The sequence below is a fragment of the Neoarius graeffei genome, chromosome 24, assembly GCF_027579695.1.
Source record: "Neoarius graeffei isolate fNeoGra1 chromosome 24, fNeoGra1.pri, whole genome shotgun sequence".
NCBI lineage: Eukaryota > Metazoa > Chordata > Actinopteri > Siluriformes > Ariidae > Neoarius > Neoarius graeffei.
In genome coordinates, this window is record NC_083592.1 from 20514064 (window position 1) to 20528256 (window position 14193).

Here is a 14193-nt window from a genome sequence, read left to right on the forward strand (position 1 = left end):
AAAGCAGACCCCATGAGCGCTGCTGAAAAGTGAAGCCTCTATAGCCTCTCAGACGGGCTCGAAAGCCTGGATGTAGTACCATTTTTAATCCCGCCGGAAGTCGTCAGTCTACGGAGCAGACGTCAGAGTTCATGTTTTATTTAGACATCCAATATTTTAAGTCCACAGTATGAGGCTGCATCTACTACAGAACGAAGCACCCCGATCAAACCGCGTACGACCAGATGGGTGAGGACCCCGCCGTGTCACGAACAAAGCCAAATACTGCAGTCGTCTTTCAACCTGCCTGATTCAAAACAAATTGAGATACACGACAAAATTATATTAGCACTATATATGGTGAATAGATAACATACAGATGTTTATTAGAGACGTTAATACACTACGTAGGAGAGTAAATTCGAATGCGTGATGAAAGGCCGTGGTTATGATGCTCACCGGCGTTGTCAGGGACAGTCGGTTGCCGCATTGCTCGTCTGTCCGTTTCCTGGGAGAATCGCGAACAGGAATGAGCCTGCTGTTCGTGCCGAGACATAACGGCTCACCAAATAAGTCCAGAATCTGTAGCAGACTGCACACATTGTCCTGACACACAATTCTTAAATGATTCGTTTTACAGGTGGCTGGATTTAAGGACTGTTAATGGTTATAAATAGTTGCCGTTGTTACAATCCGCTATGACGCTCGAGTTAGCAAGCTAAACAAATAAGTGAGCTAATCTGCTACTGGTCGCCGGTTTTCCGTCAGCGACCCCAACACCACTTAAAGCTGACCTCAAGACAGCCGCATTATAGAAGAGGTAATACTGTTAACGGCTCAGTCAATCCACTGGTAACCTGCCTGCTCGTTACCAACCCGAGCCGCTATAGAGAACGCTAGCTATAAATACACGGCATTGTTTCCCTTCCATCCAAAAGTAGCTCAGCCACAGAGACAGGAAGTCTTGCTCGCCTCCTTGCAGCTGGATCTCCGGCGTTTCTCCTACTTGGGATTTATTGAACTTCGGCGGCACGCTGTCAAACTTTGAGACGAGCTGTGGGGCTAAAACAGCGTCAATCCGCTTAGGCCGACGTCAAGATCAGCACGTTGCCCCAGTTAAGCCTGTAGGATAGCGCTTGACAGTCCCAAATTTAATGGAAAGTCACCGTTGCATTTCGGGAAAAAGGTACCGAGTCGATCATCCGAGACCGGACACACAGACTCTCTAATCAGACTAAACCGAGACGCAGCAGGACATGAACACCATGTCTGAAGACAACAATGCAGACAAGTTTATTAAGGTAAGTACGATTAACTGAACACTTCGGTTTTTGATTGAGTTGAAGTGACTCATTAGTGATATTGTCTTGCATGAATCATTTGATTTGCTGTTTCTTCGTTTCTGTGTTCATATTTATGGTAGCGGATGTTCCACTTTAACTGCACTTCAAAAGTCATTTTAGCTGTAAAGAGTCAACACATCAGAAATATAATCCTTTTTATTCGCCATGTACAAGGAATTTCTTTTGGTGCACACATTACATTACAAGCATTTAGCAGACGCTCTTACTCAGAGCGACATACACACCCAGCGCCTGGGGAGCAGTGGGGGGGTTAGTAAGTGACTTGCTCAAGAGCACTTAAACCATGGATTTTTCCTGCCGGTCCATGGCCACAGTCGATTCGAACCAGCAACTTTTTGGGCCCAAGGCTGCGCGCACATCCACAAATACAGTACTACAGTAAAGTGTAGTACAGAAATTTCACAAGTAAAACATCACAAATCCAATATACTGTATAATGCAATACACAGTCCACCACATATTGAAAGAAAGAAGAAAGTATTCATTACACACTTGTGAAATTTCATCTCTGCATTTAACCCATCTGAAGCAGTGAACACACACATGCACACACGTGAGCAATGAGTGCACACGCATACCCAGAGCAGTGGGCATGTGGGAGCAGTCGGGAGTTCGGTGCCTCGCTCAAGGGCACCTCAGCCCAAGGCCGTCCCATATTAACCTAACCGCATGTCTTTGAACTGTGGGGGAAACCGGAGCATCCGGAGGAAACCCACGTAGACACGGGGAGAACATGCAAACTCCACACAGAAAGGCCCTCACCGGGTTCAAACCCAGAACCTTCTTGCTGTGAGGCGACCATGCTAACCACTTGCACCACTGTGCTGCCCATTGTTAGTGAAAAGTGCAATGATTTTTGTCAAAGATGATGATGATGATGGGGCGGCACGGTGGTGTAGTGGTTAGCGCTGTCGCCTCACAGCAAGAAGGTCCTGGGTTCGAGCCCCGGGGCCGGCGAGGGCCTTTCTGTGTGGAGTTTGCATGTTCTCCCCGTGTCCGCGTGGGTTTCCTCCGGGTGCTCCGGTTTCCCCCACAGTCCAAAGACATGCAGGTTAGGTTAACTGGTGACTCTAAATTGACCGTAGGTGTGAATGTGAGTGTGAATGGTTGTCTGTGTCTATGTGTCAGCCCTGTGATGACCTGGCGACTTGTCCAGGGTGTACCCCGCCTTTCGCCCGTAGTCAGCTGGGATAGGCTCCAGCTTGCCTGCGACCCTGTAGAAGGATAAAGCGGCTAGAGATAATGAGATGAGATGATGATGATGATGATGATGATGATGATTAAATAAAGCTGTTCTATTTTTTTTAAATCAAGTTTTGTATCCTTAGATTACAACCCCGATTCCAAAAAAGTTGGGACAAAGTACAAATTGTAAATTAAAAACGGAATGCAATAATTTACAAATCTCAAAAACTGGTATTGTATTCACAATAGAACATAGACAACATATCAAATGTCGAAAGTGAGACATTTTGAAATTTCATGCCAAATATTGGCTCATTTGAAATTTCTTGACAGCAACACATCTCAAAAAAGTTGGGACAGGGGCAATTAGAGGCTGGAAAAGTTAAAGGTACAAAAAAGGAACAGCTGGAGGACCAAATTGCAACTCATTAGGTCAATTGGCAATAGGTCATTAACATGACTGGGTATAAAAAGAGCATCTTGGTGTGGCAGCGGCTCTTAGAAGTAAAGATGGGAAGAGGATCACCAATCCCCCTAATTCTGCGCCGACAAATAGTGGAGCAATATCAGAAAGGAGTTTGACAGTGTAAAATTGCAAAGAGTTTGAACATATCATGATCTACAGTGCATAATATCATCAAAAGATTCAGAGAATCTGGAAGAATCTCTGTGCATAAGGGTCAAGGCCGGAAAACCATACTGGGTCCCCGTGATCTTTGGGCCCTTAGACGGCACTGCATCACATACAGGCATGCTTCTGTATTGGAAATCACAAAATGGGCTCAGGAATATTTCCAGAGAACATTATCTGTGAACACAATTCACCGTGCCATCCGCCGTTGCCAGCTTAGATACGGCTTCTTCAAAGAAGAAGCCGTATCTAAACATGATCCAGAAGCGCAGACGTCTTCTCTGGGCCAAGGCTCATTTAAAATGGACTGTGGCAAAGTGGAAAACTGTTCTGTGGTCAGACGAATCAAAATTTGAAGTTCTTTATGGAAATCAGGGACGCTGTGTCATTCGGACTAAAGAGGAGAAGGACGACCCAAGTTGTTATCAGCGCTCAGTTCAGAAGCCTGCATCTCTGATGGTATGGGGTTACATTAGTGCGTGTGGCATGGGCAGCTTACACATCTGGAAAGACACCGTCAATGCTGAAAGGTATATCCAGGTTCTAGAGCAACATATGCTCCCATCCAGACAACATCTCTTTCAGGGAAGACCTTGCATTTTCTAACATGACAATGCCAAACCACATACTGCATCAATTACAGCATCATGGCTGCATAGAAGAAGGGTCCGGGTACTGAACTGGCCAGCCTGCAGTCCAGATCTTTCACCCATAGAAAACATTTGGCGCATCATAAAACGGAAGATACGACAAAAAAGACCTAAGACAGTTGAGCAACTAGAATCCTACATTAGACAAGAATGGGTTAACATTCCTATCCCTAAACTTAAGCAAGTTGTCTCCTCAGTCCCCAGACGTTTACAGACTGTTGTAAAGAGAAAAGGGGATGTCTCACAGTGGTAAACATGGCCTTGTCCCAACTTTTTTGAGATGTGTTGTCATGAAATTTAAAATCACCTAATTTGTCTCTTTAAATTATACATTTTCTCAGTTTAAACATTTGATATGTCATCTATGTTCTATTCTGAATAAAATATGGAATTTTGAAACTTCCACATCATTGCATTCCATTTTTATTTACAGTTTGTTCTTTGTCCCAACTTTTTTGGAATCGGGGTTGTACAAATATTCTGTCAAATTAGTAGCTGTTTATTTCCTGTCTAACTGCAGAATTAGTTTTTCTCTCCCCGTTTAAGGTTCAACCGTTCTTAAGTCACAGAATAGTGTAGATAATGTAAATCATTCACAGTTTATGACGAAATGCTTCATACACAACCCTTGGAACAGATTGACCTGAATTTGAGTTGGGGTTTGAGCCAAACAGCTTCGTGAACAACTCCTGATCCAGACTTTGGCACATGCGACTCAAGTAAAGCTTGTCTTCCTGTTTCTCAAAAGTGTCAGAATGCAAAAATCTGTGCGTACATTTCTCAGCCCTCCATATCCTAAATGGGATGACCGATGACCGTTGGTTGACCGAATCAACCGGTTAATTTTTTTTTGGTTGTCGGTTAAAAAAAAAAATCAATCGTTTTGAAGCTGCTGATTTTGGAGCGGAGAACCTGGAATTCTATGTTGTAAATGCTTGGGGCATGCCATGCGGTGTAAGGACGACAGCTGACAAATCAGAAACACCCATTCAGTCATGTCCCGCCCTCCCGCTCCAGTTGAAGACAGCTGCCACACGGCGAAAGAAAAGTGTAGACACAGGCTTTTTAGCTTACAAATTACTATTTTTTTTTTTTTTATTATTATTAGAAGGCACATCGAGTTTAGTCCTGCCTTGGCCAGTGCATTCTGAAAGTATGTTTCGGTCTGTAGCCAACAATGCATGTTATTGCAGATCATATCTCTCCACACAAACTAAAGGCGCAGATGCCGACTTTTGGAGGGAAGGGGAAAGAATGAAATGACAGCGGTGTCTGGAGGGGGAGTGACAAATGCAGCTTTTATGTCTGTGAGCCAAGTTGGTGACGGCTTCAGAGCAACTTCAATACCATGCAGTAATGGCGTGTTGATATTGGTAACGGCGTTATAACGATTGTAGCTAATTAATTGGATTACCCGGCGTTATAACAGCCTTTATTTTAACGCCGTTATTCCCATCACTGAATGTTATGTACTTCTTCTAGCACTTGACTTTTATTTTCAACGCCATCATGGCCAACTGAAACTGTCTCTAAGCTGGAGCCATTTGTCCTCCGCTCCAATACAAACCCCTCGACATCAGTACCGCGTTTGACTAAATGTTTCGCGCTTTAGAAAAGGTAATGTGAGTGGAGGGCAGCGACTGTGACTGAATGTGCGGATGCTCGCAGTTAGATTTAGAATAGATTCTCATCTCATCTCATCTCATTATCTCTAGCCGCTTTATCCTTCTACAGGGTCGCAGGCAAGCTGGAGCCTATCCCAGCTGACTATGGGCGAAAGGCGGGGTACACCCTGGACAAGTCGCCAGGTCATCACAGGGCTGACACATAGACACAGACAACCATTCACACTCACATTCACACCTATGGTCAATTTAGAGTCACCAGTTAACCTAACCTGCATGTCTTTGGACTGTGGGGGAAACCGGAGCACCCGGAGGAAACCCACGCGGACACGGGGAGAACATGCAAGCTCCACACAGAAAGGCCCTCGCCGGCCACGGGGCTCGAACCCAGGACCTTCTTGCTGTGAGGCGACAGCGCTAACCACTACACCACCGTGCCGCCCTAGAATAGATTCTAATAATTCTAATTCTAGAATTTTAAACAGGGATGCAAACGGCGCGCCTTTTGGCGGATGCCGCCTTTTTCACGGCTGAATCGTGCAGATCCGATATTTTTTTTTGGGGGGGGGGCGTTGGAGTGTCTGAATAATTTCATCAGAGTAAATTCTGTATTAAAATTACTAAATAAGCAAATGCCGTTACAGTCCATGAAACATAGGAAGTATGAGAAGAAAACAGTAAATCAGAAAGCTGCGCATGTTTGCGCAGCTTCCGCGAAAACGTGCGCAGCTTTCTGATTTACTGTTTTCTTCTCATACTTCCTATGTTTCATGGACTGTAACAGCATTTGCTTATTTGTTAATACAGAATTTACTCTGATGAAATTATTCAAACACTCCAACGCCCCCCCCAAAAAACAAAAATCGGATCTGCACGATTCAGACGTGAAAAAGGCGGCATCCGCCAAAAGGCGTGCCGTTTGCATCCCTGTTTAAAATTCTAGAATTGGAATTATTAGAATCTATTCTAAGGCTACGTTTACATTAGACCGTATCTGTCTCGTTTTCTTCGCAGATGCACTGTCCGTTTACATTAAACCCCCTGGAAATGCCAGGAAACGGGAATCCGCTAGCGTCCACGTATTCAATCCAGACCGTGTCAGCGCCGGTGCTGTGTAAACATTCAGAATACGCGAATACGCTGTGCTGAGCTCTAGCTGGCGTCTCATTGGACAACGTCACTGTGACATCCACCTTCCTGATTCGCTGGCTTTGATCATGTGACGCGACTGCTGAAAAACGGCGCGGACTTCCGCCTTGTATCACCTTTCATTAAAGAGTATAAAAGTATGAAAATACTGCAAATACTGATGCAAATACTGCCCATTGTGTAGTTATGATTGTCTTTAGGCTTGCCATCCTTCCACTTGCAAGTAGTAAGTGATATGCACTGGGATCACACACACAGCGGCTCAGTCCCGAATCGTGGCTTGTTCACTTCACTCGCACGCTGTGTGAGCTGCGCAGGGCCGGAGTGCGCACCCTCCAGAGGGCACTCGCTGTTCAGGGCGGAGTGATTTGGAGCGCAGGATGCCTGCGGAGCCGAGCGTATCCGTGTATTAGGCTTGTCATCCTTCTACTTGCAAGTGGTGAGCCTTGCGCATGCCCTAAATGCACTGGGATCATGTTACGCGCCGTCTGAAATGCACTGGGATCATGTTACGCGCCGTCTAAAGTCATGTGATTAGCGTATCCGCGTATTGGCGTTGCTGTGTGCACGGCTAACGGTTTTAGTGTAAACGCGAATCGTTTTAAGAACGTTAATCTGATGATCCGCTGATTTGACGTAATGTAAACGTAGCCTTAATCTAACTGCGAGCATCCGCACATTCAGTCACAGTCGCTGCCCTCCACTCACATTACGGAGCTAGCTAGCTGTTAGCATGCTAGCTAGCTAGCTAGCTGTTAGGAGAAGAAAATCCTCTGAAATATGCTTTGCCTGTGTCTTCTGTCTACTTTGGCTGCACCTGTGAGAGCACCGTCACCATGTCAACCAGCTCCAGTCAGGGAGAAGATGGGGGAGGGGCTGCGCGCTCTCTCTCTCTCTCTCTCTCTCTCTCTCTCTCAAACACACACCTGATCATAGCATCGTAGCGTCATAGCAAGTCACACATTCACACAGTACAGTACAACTCCTGCAATAGCGACTGTTACGGCCACTGCATCACTCTCACGATTTCCCACAGGGGAATTGTCTAGTTTATAAATATTATAAAGGACAGTGTTGGCAAATTGCTGAAGTATAAGGGGAATAAAACATCTAGTGACATGCTGTTTTTGTAAAATCAACTTCAGGGTGGTAATAAATTCCAATAGCAGTAACCTGCTGTCATATCAAGCTTCATCACAGTAACTCAATCATCCAGTCGTTAATTATTTTCCTTTAACAGCATGCCTGGTCATTTTGTCCTTGTGTAGTTCAGTGTAATTCTATGGCTGAGGGTGTTCTGACACCACCTCAAACCTCATTTGAAGCAGCAGACTGAAACCTATGGCTGGTTGATTAATCAAATTTTCTTTGCAATTATGATTTTGTCTTCCAACAAATATGGAAACGAAATAATAGATTATTGTGCCTCATTCTGTTTCGTAATGATGCTCTTGTTTTGTTTTGTCTTATAAATCCAGCATACCCATTTTCCTTTATAGCTGTGTACTTTCACCCCTCCCTACAAACCCAAACTCGCATATTTAGTTCAGCTGGAGCCAGGTGCAGGATAATGAATCGTTCTTAATCTTTAGCAGTACTTTTGCTTCACTTTAACTCTAACCCATAATAAACCTCTTACCCTGCTGACTTTTACTCCACATAGAACAGAGCAGTAAATCCTCAGGCAAGTAATGTATCTGTGTATGCATGCTTTCTAAATGCTGATTTAGACTAATGATGCAAAGCTATGCTGCACTGAGCGAGCATACTAACTCATTCATTGAATTCAGTTTTAGAGATTTCACATCTGTTTTCTTGATGAAACATTATCATGGTTAAAATAATCTTTTTTTTTTTTTCGCGGTCCGGTTTCCATCAAATCCTGTGCTCTGATTGGCTGGTGAGCAGGTCTGTATCCTATGGTACGGACCCTAGTTACAGACCCCAGTTACGGACCTCTGGCGACTCACTCGTTCACAACAACAAACATGGTAGCAATTTTTGTCAACATTTATCTTTTTTATAAGATTTATTTCTAAGATTATCAAAAATTTTTATAAATTTTTGCCAGCATTTCTCAGCATAATAGCATTAATTTTACATCATGGATCGTGATAATGACAGTCTTCACAGCGAAAGCAAGTTTTACTACCCTGAGGAAGAAGAAATAAAATAAAACATTTCAGAAGAAAGCTAAAAACCTGTAACTGTTGCTGACGCTGAACAAAAACATGGCTGAATCCTGAATGACTCAATTTTGTATAAACGGGGGATGACATAGGCGGCAAAATGTAGGGTTTTTTTTTTTCCTGCCATGGAAGTGCACTTGTATACCGAAGAGGAAGCCATTTACATTACAGCCGTGAATGAGGATTCAAAATGGCGGCTCGGCTCGTCTTTCCTTTTTGGGCGCTCTCGTTTTCTGTTAGAATTTGGTAAAGAAAAAAATAAATGTGTTATTTACCAACTTAAGGTCAGTCTGTATGGTGAAATACCGTGACCTCGGCCTCGGTCAGTACTTTCAAGACCTCAGTCACGGTATTTCATGATATGGACCTCCCAGCTGGTAAATAACATATGGGTCAATCCATGTGAAATCACCAGAGGCCTCGCCCCTGACCATCTCAGATTTGCTTCATACTTCTTGGAAATATTGTCAGTGTGCCCAATAAATAGTGTACAAAATTTTAGGCTTGTACCTTCATTAGTTTCTGAGATATAGGGACTTTTAAAAAGGGGCGTGGCCCCAATTTCACTGTTAAAACGCGTGCTACAGAAAACGGACCTAACTTTCATAAGTCATTACTTTTAAACTATTCATGCAGGATACATGAAATTTTCAAGGATTGTTCTTCAGTGCCAGATGCCTTGAAATACTAAAATAGAAACTTCACAGTTCAATATTTGCCAAGTTATGGCTTGCTGAAAATCATAAAAAAATGTGCTTTGGAGCAACTTTGATGCCCCATATCTCCACGTATTAAAGCACACCAGATCTTTCAAATTTTCTTATTTCTCGTGTTGTAGTACTCTTTAGGCAACTAGGTATGTGTTCAAAAGAAATCAAACTTTCTGATTTATTAGGCTTTAAAAAAAAAATTTTTGCGCCTGTAATTCAAATGCATATTACAAATGTATGACAAGGTCTACCATAAAAACAATTATACCACTGGAAAGAGCTTGTTTTGATTAGCAAATGCACAAAATATGAAGTTGGTACCCTAAACCAAACTATAAATATTAAGGTATGAAGTACAGCATGTTTTACGATAGACGGAAATGCTGTTTTAAGGCATATAATCTACTCGCAGACAAACTAGCAAAACATCATTTCATTGCCAAACACCAGAGTGGATATTTGAAGGAAATTCTGTCAGCGGATTAATATATTATGCTTTTGGATTTTGCTGAAAACTGTTCATTCTGTGTACAAGATTCTGCCCAGGGATACCACTGGGACAACAGCCAATGCACTCTTCATCCATTTGCAGTGTACATTAGAGCAAAGAATGAAGATGGTACAAAAGTAACGAAATGCATCTCTATCTGCATAATAAGTGACTGCCTTAAGCATAATACAGTGGCCGCGCATTCGTTCTTAAAGGTTTTACCATATGTATGCCATTTACATCCCCAGCTGACAAACGTCATTTACTTCAGTGATGGATCAGCATCCCAATACAAAAACTATAAAAAAAAAAAAAATTGCAAATCTAATAAAGCATGCAGACGATTTTGGACTTTTGGCAGAATGGGCATTTCTTTGTCACTTCTCATGGTAAATCACCCTGTGATGGCATTGGAGGCACTGTAAAGCGGTCAACAGCTCGAGCTAGCTTACAGGCAGTCACAAGTGATCACATACTAACCCCATCTGATCTGTTTTTGTGGACAGAAAAACATATCAAGAACATCCATTTCATCTGGGTTGGTATAGGGGAAGTTATGGAGAGTGGAAAAGCATTGGAGACAAGATTTTCAAGGTCAGCTACTATTTCCTGGAACAGGAGACAACCACTCATTCGTTCCAATCATGTCCAACCAGCTGCAGGTCAGCAGGGTGTCGGGTGGTCCTAGCTTCATTGTGGATATGAGTGGGAATCGGCCACAAGTCATGCATAAAACCCCTGTTAAGTCAGCAGTCTCTCTGGCAGATACAATTCCTGGTAAATATGTTGTATGTTTGTATGGCAGACAGTGGTGGATAAGCAACATTCGTGCATTATCAGAGGAGGAACAAGATGTACAAGTAATGTTTATGCATCCTCATGGTCCCTCTCAGACTTGCAGCTGGCCCAGGAGAGAGGATAACTGTTGGGTCCCTCTGGTGCGTGTCATGAAAATCAAGTCAAATCAAGTTTATTTGTATAGCGCTTCTAACAATAAACATTGTCGCAAAGCAGTTTTACAGAATTTGAACGACTTAAAACATGAGCTAATTTTATCCCTAATCTATCCCTAATGAGCAAGCCTGCGGTGACGGTGGCAAGGAAAAGCTCCCTCAGATGACATGAGGAAGAAACATCGAGAGGAACCAGACTCAAAAGGGAACCCATCCTCATTTGGGCAACAACAGACAGCTTGACTATAACATTAACAGTTTTAACATGAAGACAGATTCGTTGAGGATGTAACTCTTCATTGATGGAAACTTGAGTGCAAAACTGTTCATGACAACTGCAGTCCTAAAGTTAGCAAGTCAACTGTAGTCCTCAGCCATAAAAGCATTACTGTAAGAGTCCAGAGCGTCCTCCAGGTGTAATTTTCAACTGTCCTCATGGGGCCATCCTCCTCAGGAGCGATGCGATAAGACTCCAACCAGACACAGGGCACCAGGATGGATCAAGCAGGTCCGAGGGGCAGAAGACGTCAGCATCTCGATCCCAGGACCGACATAACTCAGAGGGACAGATTGGGGGGAGGGAGAGAAAACACAGGTTATTAGGTATGCCCTAAAAATGACACAAGTATTAAGTCTGTGTGTGGTAGGCTCGCAGAGATGAGTCTTGACATCAGGCATGATACACAGCAATGGCATGTTAATATGGTTAAAAAATATCATGACCTGCTCTGGCTGGATGCTTGATTGGGTGATGGGAGCACACTCCTCAGCAATGATGGGATGCAGATGGGACTCTTAGGGCTGGCCAAGACAATTCAGTTACATTTCACCGGGTCTGGGACATGCGACAGAATGTCTGACGGCTGATTCCTGCAGGCTATGATAGCCAGTCGAGGTCTCCACCCTCTCCACCAAAAGATTGCATGTAACTCAGAGGGACAGATTTGGGGGGAGAGAGAGAGGGAAAGAAAACACAGGTTGTTAGGTATGCCCAATGTCACCTGAATAAGTAGGAACAATATACATATTGCACCGAGTACAAGCAGGGACTCAGGCAACTAACTATGACAGCATAACTAAAAGGGGAGAGCCAGAAGGTAACACAGGCATGAGGGAGCCCCGGGACATAAAGCAGCCAGCCACTACACCATCAACAAACTCGAGTGAGCAAGCGAGTGGGGACTGACAGCATCCATACATCCCAGTTTATCAAAACACTCTGTCTGAGAACCCTCCAGATCTACTCCTTTACCTCATAAACACCATTAACAAAAGGCTTGACTAAACAGATATGTTTTCAGCCTAGACTTAAATGTTGAGATTGAGTCTGATTCACGAACATTACTTGGAAGGCTGTTCCGTAACTGTGGGGCTTTGTAAGAAAAGGCTCTGCCCCCTGATGTAGCCTTCACTATACGAGGTACCAGCAGATAGCCTGCATCTTTTGATCTAAGTAGGCGTGGCGGGTCATAGAGGACCAGAAGTTCACTCAGGTACTGTGGTGCGAGACCATTTAGTGCTTTAAAGGTCAATAGTAGTATTTTATCATCAATACGAAATTTGATTGGGAACCAATACAGTAGGGATCGACCGATATGTTTTTTTTCAGGGCCGATACCGATTATTATGGAATTGGGATGCCGATAACCGATATGTGCAACCGATAAATGTAAACATTATAATTCACATGAAATTAAACAGCACACACTGACACAGACCTTCATATCCATGAAATGTATGTTTAATTGTAAAATTGAACATGAAATTTTGTGCAGGGAGATGCCAGCAGCATTTGTACAATAAAGTCAAACATTAGTTAAAATAAAATGAGAAATAAAATAAAAAAATAAATATTTACCAATAAAAAAAATAAATCACTCCCTACTATATTACAGCTCACCATTTTCAGTGGAAAATAAATGAAAATACACTCTGGATTCTTTTACACTAAGAACTAAGTAAGACTTACCAACTTCAAGTAGTTTTTAAATAACAAATCAAGTGTAGGGAGCTGCCTGCAGCATTTTTTAAAAAGTAAAATCAAACATAAAGTAGGCTATCACTCCCTATTATGTAACAACTTAACAGGTAACCATCTACATTCTAATGCTTTTAATGCCCAAGCCTAATGTTCCCAATTTAGGAGGATTATATTGTAGTGAAGGAAGCACAGTTACTCCCAAGTGTGTGTATCCACGACACAATTAATTACTGAGCCCACAACAAGCATCCTGACAAACTCCCTACAGTATTACATAGCCTACTAGCACCATATCACACCTGGCTTGTTTAAATGTTCAAATAGCGCTTTATAAAGTTACCTAACATATACAAGTGCAATGCGCTTTTTGAGCACGAGTCACGTCATGAAGTTTACTCATCACCATAACAAATAGCCAGTAGGCTTGCACTAGCCTACAGAACACAAACACTACGTTTTATTTCGTCTTCCCTTGACGCCTGTATGGCTGTCATTCTACTGTTCGAGTAGAACTACTGACACATTCACAACGTTTCCAGACGGGGATTTAAAAATGACTGCAGCCTACGTTATGCTGGGGACTGCTTACTATGGACAACATTACATGTAGTTTCAGCGAGACTAGTTGGTTGTAGGCTAATTCAAGTGCTTCCTTCCATAAGCTAAGTTTGCCTGGCTACACAGATGTAAATGGACAATTTTAACGAGTAGTAGATGAAGAATGTAAACATATAATGATGTGCTTTTGCAACTTGTGCGTTTGTGACTTATTGCGGCAAAAGCAGCGTGTCCTTACCTTGAAGTGGGATCTGCTTCTGCCCGAGTGCCCATACGGCCGCCTTGAAACAGTTCACAGCGTTTAGCTACGCATGTTGATTGGCTGTATCCCTTGTGCCGCATCTGCCCGAGTGCCCGTACGGCCGCCTTGAAACAGTTCACAGCGTTTAGCTACACGTGTCGATTGGCTATATCTCTTGTGCCAAACAAATCAGATGTTGTGGTGGGCGGGACCGTGTTCTTGAACTCAGAGAGGCGAGTGCAGGAAAGGATGTGCAGTGACAGTCGCGTTAGGAACGAAATGGCTGCCAAAAGGCATGTTATCGGCATATCGGTGGAAATTATGGCCGATACCGATAACCCTAAAAATCAAATCAAGTTTATTTGTATAGCGCTTTTAACAATAAACATTGTCGCAAAGCAGCTTTACAGAAAAATGCAGAATATCGGCCCGATATATCGGCCAGGCCGATTATCAGTCGACCCCTACAATACATAAGACAGGCGTGA

General features: G+C 43.2%; 1 protein-coding gene across 3 annotated transcripts in view; it reads left to right on the plus strand.

The window, feature by feature from the left end:
* Positions 1 to 205: 205 nt before the first annotated feature.
* mapkapk5 (MAPK activated protein kinase 5) overlaps positions 206 to 14193 on the plus strand; it is a 144383-nt gene continuing 130395 nt past the window's right edge. The window contains exon 1 of one of the 3 annotated variants that reach the window (XM_060906875.1): positions 206 to 1280. In XM_060906875.1, the coding sequence (XP_060762858.1) occupies positions 1261 to 1280 (20 nt within the window). In that variant the 5' untranslated portion in view covers positions 206 to 1260. The remainder of the gene's footprint in view (positions 1281 to 14193) is intronic. The other 2 variants (XM_060906873.1, XM_060906874.1) reach the window with 2 other exon arrangements.